This window comes from Nanorana parkeri, unplaced genomic scaffold, assembly GCF_000935625.1.
Source record: "Nanorana parkeri isolate BGI_ZX_2015 unplaced genomic scaffold, ASM93562v1 scaffold101, whole genome shotgun sequence".
Taxonomy (NCBI): domain Eukaryota; kingdom Metazoa; phylum Chordata; class Amphibia; order Anura; family Dicroglossidae; genus Nanorana; species Nanorana parkeri.
In genome coordinates this window covers 1,834,559-1,845,664 of record NW_017306369.1, presented here as the reverse complement: position 1 = coordinate 1,845,664, position 11,106 = coordinate 1,834,559, and the positions used below count along the sequence as shown (strand labels likewise).

The window sequence follows — 11,106 nt, the reverse complement described above, 5'->3', positions numbered from 1 at the left end:
CCATTGAAAAGCATTGGGACATTACTATTGGCTATTTCAATTTGCAATAGCCAATAGTAAACTAGCATTGTACCCGCCCTCTGCTGCAGTTCCCCATCAGGTCCATCAGCAGAGGGCGGGTACAATGCTAGTTTACTATTGGCTATTGCAAATTGAAATAGCCAATAGTAATGTCCCAATGCTTTTCAATGGGAATTTTTCTTTTTTTATTTTTATTCTGAAATTGCTCGTGCCAGAATAAGTGATGTATGGCTGAAATTAGCCGTACCAGCCTGAAGTGAATAGCCGAACAGTGTTCGGCTCACTTCACTTCAGATTGGTCATTCACTCGGCTGCCCTCGGCAGCTTCGTGAATAGACCCCTTAGAGTTTGCACACTTTTTGTGAGCAAACCTAATACCTACAACCAAAATATTAGAGCAAGCTAGAGACCTACTTTGCTAGCAGGGCTGTTTCAGGTATTTGGACCCATTGTTGGTGAACAGTAAGTACACAGTAAATTATTCAAACAGCAAAAACTGTGCAGAGAGAGAAACAATTAGGACCTAGTGATATTGTACTACCATGGGAACCTTTCATTAATAATGAGAATGTTTTACTGAGAGTCAACAACTGTCATAGACTGCTCAGATGTTACAAAGTGCTGTCGGTTTCCTGGCATATTAATGCACACCATTCTTCTTCCATTGAAACAGAAGCGTAAACTGTCAAGCTGTACTTATTTGCCATTGCCAATACCATTATGAATTGCCCTTTTCCAAAGCACAGTTGATAGCTGAAAAGCGGGTAAAAAAGCATGGGTAGCTGTCAAGGGTAGCTGAGGTAGAGCTGAACTTATGTGAACATCAGAAAAAAATATCTATAATGGTGAACAATTTTGATGCCACATCTTCCTGTGACACTCATCTATCATCACAGATCACCGCAGTGGGTACATTATGCACTACTATGATTTACTGTACATGAGAACCATGTGCAGGAAATGACATTCCTATTGACAATGTAGGGTTGGCAGTTATACATTTAGCTTAAAATGGAAGTAAACCACCCACCATATAAAAAAAAATGGGCCTTCAGTAGGATTGAGTCATGTAGCATTGAGTCATGTGCTGGGATGCACAGCATATTATGGCTGACTTGCCTACCAAACTGATAGTCTCTATTGCTGCAATGTCAATATCCCCTACCTTGCCGGTGCACCCATCTTTTCTTGGTCTTCTTCCAGGATCAGATTCTTCAGCCTCTTGAAAAAGTGAAACATCAGTGACAGAAGAGGCACACAGTCTCTTCTATCATAAAAGCTTACCTGGCAGTACATTTTACAAAAGTGACTTTACTATAATTCACTATTTTTTGTCAAATAGACAAAAAAGAAATCATAGATGCAAGTGTCAGGTCTTGAAATCTGGACTTTCATCGAAGATGTGAATGCATGTTAATTGTCTGGTACTTTCATGCTGAGAACTGCCATGGCATAAACTTGCCATGTTCTTGTTGAATGTTCCTTTAAGATTTTTATATATCTGTTAGTGACATTGTATCCATTTCCTCATAATGCTGTGACAGGTGTTGACCTTGTTGGAAACCAATGTTTGAAATGTTACCTTCACCTCAGAAGATCTTGTTTTCTATATAGTAAAAAATATGTTCATGTTTTCATTTTCTCTTCTCTTTATCTTCACCAAGCTCCAAGCATAGCTGGCAATATCAGCTTCACTGTAACTACAGATTCAGTAAATGTCACTTGGCAAGTTTGTGGACAGTCTGATGGATATATCATTTTCTTAACTTCTGAAACTATCAACAGAACAGAAACTGTGCTACGATCTAAAAGGTATTTTGTTAAATATTTATTTTCTTTTAAACACTGGCAACTGTGATGTTGTTCATTGTTCATTTAAGCACACAGTCGGGCTCATTCATAAATAGTGCAAAGTGCTAATGGCATGGCGGGGTACTAGACAGCAGTTAAACACAGTTCACTAAAGTCAAACTAACACAAGAATATACAGGGTTATTCAAAAAGAATGAACCGATTTCTTTACGCAATATTTTATTAAGGAAAAGTAATACAAAACTCCAGCCAAGTCACAAGTATTATACTCACAATCAACTTTTATTTCCTGTCTTACAAGTGTTCAATGTGACCACCATCTGCAGCACGGGCAACATCAATGCGATAAGAGAATTCCTCCCAGGGTTATTCAAAAAGAATGAACCGATATCATGACGCATTGCTTCTGTTCTCAAGCATCGTCATGGAATGAGGTTTATGGTCCCTTTTTTTTTGGAGGAAACACCGTTACAGGACAAACCTATCTCGATATGCTCCAACACGTGCTGTTCACTTCACTGCAAGCAGATTCGCATGACTTAATTTTTCAACAAGATGGAGCACCGTCCAATTGGCACCTAATGGTTCGAGCTTTTTTAAATGAAAAAGTGCTCCAGCGATGGAAGGGGGCAAATTACCTTGCTCTTTGTGCTTGGCCTGCGAGATCCCCAGACCTGACCGTGTGTGATTTTTTCTTGTGGGGATATGTAAAAGATCGCGTTTATGTTCCACCGCTACTCAACTAACCGCGATAACCGTAAAACACATAACAACAGCGATCAACTCAGTGGATCGTGATATGCTGATACGCACCTGGGAGGAATTCTCTTATCGCATTGATGTTGCCCGTGCTGCAGATGGTGGTCACATTGAACACTTGTAAGACAGGAAATAAAAGTTGATTGTGAGTATAATACTTGTGACTTGGCTGGAGTTTTGTATTACTTTTCCTTAAACTAGAACTATTGGGTCAGTGTTTTTCCCCATAGTTCTCCTTAGGGTAACGGGAGGACACAAACTAGCGTCCTCCCGTTACCCTAAGCTCAGTATACCGCGAGCTACAGCTCGCGGTATACTGAGACGCCGCAGCCGGAGCGGATCCCGACGTAGATGACGGGAACCGCCCAGCTGCGTGAGTAACAGCTGGCTCTGCCTATTTAGAGGCAGAGCCAGCTGTACCCCCTCCCTCCCCCGTCCGTTCCGCCAGTCAGCGCTGGCAGATCGGAGAGGGGAATCCAGCCCTCCCCCTGTCACGGCAGAGAGCCGTGACAGGATCGAGAGGTGAGCGAACCTGGTATGTGTTCGCTCACCTCCCGATCTACTGAGCCGACCTGTGACAGTCTCATTGTCACAGGTCGGCTAGAACTATGAGGTGAGTGGAGATCACTCATCTCATAGTTCTCCTTTAATAAAATATTGCGTAAAGAAGTCGGTTCATTCTTTTTGAATAACCCTGTATTTTGACTACTGTTGTGCAGTAGGTAGGGATGTTCAGGTAACAAGTACAAGTACAGATACTTTTCCATCTCCAAAACTAGACTAGAAGAAAACTCAAAAGTTAGGAGGCAGCTGTCATTTTAAAGGAGCATTGGCTACGGGGCTCCTGAGTAGGGATGGTCCGCCGGTTCGATTCGAACATCGGCTTTTTGAGCATTGGCCTAACGCCGAACCTTATGGGATGTTCGCGGTCTGTTCGACCGTGCAACGTCCCATACTGAAAAGAGCCCTCTAAAGCTCTAATTGGTTAAAGACTTGCACCTGACCACAGGTAGCGGAGTTTTTAAGTTTTTAAAAACTTATTATTTCTATTTATTTTTTATTGTTTTATTTCATATTTCGTCGTCGTCGTGGACAACGCTAGACGCCGTGATTGACAATGGATCACGTCGGTTGAGCCATTTTTTTTTTCCAATAAAATACTTTTTATTTTCAATTAAAGGAGAACTATGAGATGAGTAATTTACACTCACCTCATAGTTCTAGCCGACCTGTGACAATGAGACTGTCACAGGTTGGCTCAGTAGATCATGAGGTGAGCGAACACATACCGAGTTCTCTCACCTCTCGATCCCGTCACGGCTCTCTGCCGTGACAGGGGGAGGGGCTGGATTCCCCTCTCCCCGCTCCAATCTGCCAGCGCTGACTGGCAGAACGGACGGGGGAGGGGGCGGGTACAGCTGGCTCTGCCTCTAGATAGCTGTCACTCATGCAGCTGGGCGGATCCCGACGTCCAGATTGGGATCCGCTCCGGCTGCAGCGTCTCAGTATAGCGCGAGCTGTAGCTCGCGGTATACTGAGCTTAGGGTAACGGGAGGATGCTAGTTTGTGTCCTCCCGTTACCCTAAGGAGAACTATGGGGAAAAACACTGACCCCATAGTTCTCCTTTAAAGGATTTTATCAAAAGTGTGGACTTTTTAATAACTATTTGATTTAACCCTTACCCTTACAAGTACCCCTTACTCATTCACAAGGGAGGGGGTGGCATCTGGGTGCCCCCTTAATTAAAGGGATACCCCCTTAATTAAAGGGGTACCCCGATGCAAGTAAACCCCCTTGTCCGCAGACCCCCACAACCCCCGGGTCAGGGTTGTGGGGATGAGGTCCTTGTCCACATCGGCATGGGGACACCCTCCCAGTGCTGAGGGCATGTGGCTTGGTTTGGGATGGAGGGGGGTGCTCGCCCATCCCCCCCCTTTCCGGCCCTGCCAGGCCTATGCTCGGATCAAGGGTCTGGTATGGAAATTTAGGGGGGACCCCATGTTTTTTTCCTCCCATTTTTGGGGAGGGGGTTCCTCCTTAAAATTCCTACCAGACCTTAAGGGCCTGGTATGACTTTAAGGTGTGAACCCCACACACTTTTTTTTTTTTTTACAGGGGTCCTTCCTCACTATTCTTACCAGACCTTAAGGGCCTGGTATGACTTTGAGGGGGAACCCTGCACACTTTTTTTTTTTACACAGGGTCCCTCCTAAATATTCTTATAAGACCTTTAGGGTCTGGTATGACTTTTAGGAGGAACCCTACACTTTTTTTGTTTTAAAAATGGTGCTTCCTAACATTCCTACCTAAAGGGTCTGGTATTGTTTGGGGAGGGGAACTGCACACTTTAAGAGTAAAAAAAAAAAGAAAAATTTCATTTTTTTATTTTTTAGAAATATCAGTTTTGCTGCAGCAGGTTCTATACATCCTACAGATCCGCCACTTCACAGGCAGGTTAAGGGGGCCTCCCAGGCACGATATTTGAAGGAATTTTTCATTTTTATTCTTACCCTTTAAGTGATGTTAAAATCACTGCTCCATTAAAAACTTTTTTTGTTTTGTTTGTTTTTTCATTGATTACTGTCCCCCAGAGCAGTACCCGGACCCCCATACACCTTTTATGGCCAATAACTTGCATATAAGCACTCTTAAAGGGGACAATCACTTTCAAAAGTTCGACCCCCATTGACTTGCATTAGGTACGAGTTCGTATTCAAACTTTTCGGCCGTTCGGGTGCTCGAATACGAACCGAACACGAGGGTGATGGGTCCCATCACTACTCCTGAGATCCAAGAACTCACTGATACCAATTACTGATACATTTGTGTTTAGTGTTATGTGACAGTTTTTCTAAAACAAGACAGACTAATAATTTCAGGACGTTGGTGGAGCGCCAGATCCCAGCTGTAACCACTGCGACCCTGGTAATTCTCGTGAAAATGGCAAGTATAAGCATTGGTATCTGACCTGGTATCTGAAAATCCCTGGCAGTAGGCACATTGTTCTGTGCACAGATAACTTTTCAACATAATCTGCCCTGATGTATGTTTGAAATAATATTAAAGGTGTATGGTTTGTGCTTTATGAAAATATTAAGTGGAGCTGTAGTGCTTCAATATGGAGTATAGGGAAGCTACATTAGAAATAGATCATTATAATTGTTTTTCTATACAGCACTACATTTGCTGTAGTGCTGTATAGAAAAGCACCTCAGCACTACATTTTGCTGAGGTGCTCCGAAGGGAGACATAATTGAGATAAATGGCTGATCCTAGAACAGTTTAAACAGGTTATACCCCTCTATATTAGTAGCCCAGTCATGCGTGCTGTCCAGCCAGGTTTCCGCTATACCCACTATGTCGAAGTCCTCTTCAATTAACCTAATTTCAAGCTCCTCTATTTTATTTGCCAGACTTCTAGCGTTGGTGTACATACATTTAATTCCTCTCTTTTTGTGGGACAAAAGTTTACTACCTTGTTGTTCCCCACTATTTTTATTGTTATTATTCTGCCTTGATTTCGGTCGTCCGTCCACTTTTTGTTTGATGCTCTGTCACTCGCTTCCCCATGGACAACCATGGAAAGTAAGTAAGAAAGAAGAGAGAAAGAAAGATTAATTTAATGAAACAATTGTGAATCAAAATGCTTCATTGTTTTTGCAATCAGCTACAAATATATTTGCACTTGTAGGTGGCATACTTTTAACCATCTCTTGCCAGGAGTTGACTACCACATCAGTATTTTCTCAACCTTTGGATCAAAGAAAAGCCCCCCAGCTGTTTTATGTCTTGTCACAGGTAAAGATACAGGCTAATTGTCATCAGCATGACATAATCCAGACTTTGTACTAATGCTTTATAAAAATAACATTTGTTTTGTAGCCCCTGAACCTCCTTCCGCTCTGCAGATTCTTGGACAAGAGGAGAGCACTATTTACTTGTCTTGGGAACCTCCACGAGGTGGACATGACATGTTTCAAGTAAGCCATTCACTATACCATGGTTAACCATGGGTAGATCACTTATTTCTAGAAAAGATGAGAGCTCTATATCTGGTGTCCTAATAATCACAAAGATATCAAGTCCACTATGTCTTTTTCTGTGACCCAACTAGGGGCATTATCAAAGAGACTGAGGTGTCTACATCATCCTCCTAGAAATTGAATATACTGTCTATAATTGAATTACCAAATACTACTTACCTGGGGTCAAGTATGAGCACACTGAACAGCACTCTTCCACTCTGTACTGGCTTCATCTGGTTGCATTTTTTGATTGTAACAATTATTTCCCTGGGCCCCATCTGATCTCAATACAGCACACCTGGGAGTTGTGGAACATTCACGAAAAGTGGACAGTTACCAAAATAACTAAATTCGGTATAAAATGTCAGTGACATGCACAATGCATTATCAATATTTCCTGCCCACTTGACTGAAACCATCAGGATACTAAGAGCAAAAACTTCCAGGCCAGATGGCAGGGGCCTCCTAGTGATCTTGGGTTTTCCTGCAAGAGAGGGGAGTTCTGCTGGGTATAGGGTGAGTGGTTCCAGATGGAAGACTCCAAATCCCTGAAGACTGCTGTTTGACTTTCCTCTAGAGGCCTGGAGAGGGAAGCAGGACTATTGAACTAGTGTGCCAGATTGCAGTTGGCATTAAAAACACAAACATTTCCCCACTCACTTGCCAGCAAAAAAAAATGTAGAGGTTTTAGTTGCACAAAATGTGGAAGCCACACTGCCTCGTCAAGGCTCAGCCATGTAGTGTGGTCCTAATTCTAATCTTTGAGAGCCTACATCTTGGAGAATACTGTACATAGCAATGGATACTTTGAGTGCAGGTATGTCTGAAGGTAGCCCAACTCTCCTGGTGTGTCTCTTAGGCACAGTGAAACACCAGAAGCCCAGCACATCACAATGGCAGCTGATGACTCCAAGTGTGTCCCCATACCAAATCTAGCCTGCCCCCACACCAAATCCAGCAAAACAAAAATGGCAACCACACAAATCAATTTATAAATATCTTTGAATTAAGGTGCACATGGAAGGGCTTTCCACAGTACAAACACAACTTTATCCCAGCACATTTACCTGCTAGTCTGCAAAAAACAATTTGCTCTGTCATACGATTTGTGTTGAAAACAGAAGTTTAGTTGCACAACTTTTGTTGTGCTGCCCATTCCATCTTCCTCCATCTACTGTGTGGAACCTGAAGTCTCCTGGTATATGAGACATGCATATCCCAGGAGACTGCAGGAGTGAAGAAGATGTGATTCTCCCCTAGTTGAGAATGGAGTAGAAGGGGTGGATCAAACTATGAAAACAAAGAAAAACAAGGTAAAAAAAAAAAATAAGTTTAAATATGTCAGCTGAAAGTTGTAATGAAGGACATATTACTACATAAGGCTAGGTGCACAGACAGGTAAATTATTTAAAAAACACTGCTTCATTGACAGCTCTGCAGTAACATTGGCCACCAGCTGGGAACCAGGTTTATCTCTGTCTGTTAAAAGCCATGTTGCAGTAAAGGCAGTGTGGATGCATACCCAAGGGAGGGCATAGGAGTCTTTATCCTCATGAATGTGCCCACATACATTTGAAGTGAAATCTAGATGCACAGACCAGCTCATGAAACATATATCTATAATAGATACACAGAAGGAGGTTAGACAGGGCACTCTTCAAAAAAAGAGTGAAGAAAGAAAGTTAAATTATAATGAGTGCAGTTTTTTGTTAAATTAACATGGGAAATAATCCACATATATGAATATGTTTTTCTTCTTTTTATGTGAGACCTTAATTTATACATTAAGAGCATAATTGTTTACTGGTTACATAAAAATACCATCATCAGGCAATACAGGTGGTATGTAGTGAAGCAGTCCAATATGCTTCTGAGGTTCAAATGGGTCTCCATAAAGCCAGCACACATTGTTTAATGCTTGTGTGTTTCAGGAAACTGTTATTTGGTGTATTTGAATACAAAGGGATTCTTTTTTTTGAAGTTCAATTGTTGTTTAATGCCCGATAAAGAGGCATGCCAAACGTAGCACATCAGAAATGGAATCTGTCACACATGATAAAAAAAAAATGCTTAAAAGAGAACTATGGGGCCACCTTTTTTGGCCATAGTTCTCTTCAGGGTCACATGAGGGCATATACTAATGTCCTCCAGTGACCCAAAACTCAGTATACAGCGGGTTATCGCCCGCTATATACTGAGTGCGAAGAGCCACGCCACAGCCGGGAATGGATCCCTACAATACTGTCGAGATCCACCCCGCTGGCTGATTGACCGCTGGCTCTGCCTCACTAGAAGCAGCCAGCTGTACCCGCCCCCTTGCTCATTTGTCCCTCCAGTCAGTGCTGGTGAAATGGAGAGGGGAAGAGGGAATCCCTGTCAGTCACCGCTCTGTGCAGGGAAAGGATCAGGAAGTCAGCAATCAGCAGTATGTGTTCCCTGACTTCCCGAAAAATAGAGCCAACCTGTGACAGCTCCAGTGTCACAGGTTGGCTTGAATTATGGTAATGAGTGTTTTTCACTGACCCCATAGTTCTCCTTTTAGTAGTTAAGTCTTGAATCATGCTCAATTCATAGAACTGTTAAGTAATGCTGAAAACATTTCACCTCTTATCCATGTGTCTTTCTCAATTCAAGTGAGTGTTGAGAACATACCCATGCATTTATACCCACATAGACAACCTCGTTGTTTGGATTAAAGCAACTTTGTCATTGTATTAAAAATATAAAGAAAACAGTCTCACTGCAAATAAGAGTATATACTTACCTCTCCCAATGCCCAAGCTGCGGATCTTTGCTGTCTTGAAGAGCTATGGTTGCTGACAAATCTTCAGCATCCAACACACTTCTGGGGTCCAGCCTCATACTGGAATGTGAGAGATTTGTGCAGACAGGTAGTAATTCTAAGAATACAAGGAACCCTGTGAAGTGATGAATTCTGAGACCATATACGCAAAGCTATGGGGTTGATTTACCAACGACAAATAGGCTGTTCACTCTGCAGGGAATTTGCACTTTCTACGGGAAGTTCCCTTAGCTTGGTGAATGTGTTCAAGTTTCACTATGAAAATGATACTAAATTTAAAAAAAAACCTGTATTTTAGAGTGAACGTGATTGGGTGATGGAAGTCAGCAGAGCTACACCTCATTTACTAAACTAGGAGAAAATGTCAAATCCAAGTCCTTGTTTGACAGAAGGTGCTTACTTTGCTTTTATCATGGTAATATCAACCTACTTGACTGGATTCCTTGGGAAGGTTTCATTTATTTCAAAAAACAAATATTGACCACCTAAGTGCTGATCCTGTAAAAATACTATTTGCTTTGCTTCTTACTATTCATTTTAAAACAAACCTGTGCTTTGCTTATTCATATTTACTTTAATCCTTCCCACCTCCAGCAGTATATACTTACCTTTACTTGACTTCCTGCTGCTCCATGGGCCAATCAGTGCTGTATTAGGGAAGTCCCTAGCCCAATGTGAGCTATTACATACTCCTAGTGGGTGAATGGAGCAGCAAGGGAGTGAAAAGAAGGCAAGTGTATATAACTGGGAAGGTCTGCATTACAGTGGACCTGTTTCTTTGCTCTGCATTAACAAAGCACAGTTGCACTTAAAAGTGAACAATGGGGTAAGTTGTTTTCCCCTTAGTTCTCTTTAGGGTCACGGGAGGACATATTCTAGCATCCTCCTGTTACCCAAAGCTCAGTATATTGCGGGCTATTGCCCGCGATATACTGAGAGCTCTGCAGCCAGGACTGATCCCGACATTACTGTCAAGATCCACCCAGCTGCGTGAGTGACAGCTGGCTCTGCATATCTAGAGGCAGAGCCAACAGTGCCCGCCCCCTCCCTTGTTCGTTCCGGCACTCAACGCTGGAGGATCGGAGAGGGGAGGGGGGAATCCCTGCGGGGAGGCGATCGAGAAGTGAGCAGATCAATGCATGCTTCCGATCGATAGAGCCGACCTGTGACAGCTTCTTTTTCACAGGCCGGCTCTAACTATGAGGATGAGTGGAAATCACTCATCTCATAGATCTCCTTTAAAGCCAGTATTTACTTGAAATTAATGGAAAGTTAGCACATGTTATTGCACTTTTATACATACATTTGCATGCAAATGATGAATTATGCACAAATTAGGAAGCAATCCTTACTGTGACCCTTTTCTTTTATTCTTATAAAGTATGGAATACCACCATCAGCTGTAGATCCTCAAATCATCTCTGAATTCATGCTGACACTGCCCTTCCTTCTGGAGGGTGGCTACTTTTGTTCCCCATGGTCTCTGTGTGTGTTGTAAAGAAATTGATCCAAGCTCGCTCCAGTGACGGACTACAATCTCAATACAATTTGGTAAACTAAACATGCGATTGTGGTCCAGTGACGGACTACAATCTCAATACAATTTGGTAAACTAAACATGCGATTGTGGTCCATTATTGTCAGGAAGCAGAGGGTGTTACCTCTACTAGGGGACCACGGGCACG

The 11,106-nt window shown here is 42.5% G+C and overlaps 1 protein-coding gene across 1 annotated transcript in view; it reads left to right on the top strand.

The window, feature by feature from the left end:
• LOC108784183 (fibronectin-like) overlaps positions 1 to 7,856 on the top strand; it is a 32,945-nt gene extending 25,089 nt beyond the window's left edge. Inside the window, exons 14-18 of the mRNA XM_018552911.1 lie at positions 1,686 to 1,833; positions 2,548 to 2,712; positions 6,285 to 6,391; positions 6,476 to 6,573; positions 7,740 to 7,856. Coding sequence (XP_018408413.1) covers positions 1,686 to 1,833; positions 2,548 to 2,712; positions 6,285 to 6,391; positions 6,476 to 6,573; positions 7,740 to 7,856 — 635 coding nt within the window. The remainder of the gene's footprint in view (positions 1 to 1,685; positions 1,834 to 2,547; positions 2,713 to 6,284; positions 6,392 to 6,475; positions 6,574 to 7,739) is intronic.
• The last annotated feature ends 3,250 nt before the right edge of the window (positions 7,857 to 11,106 follow it).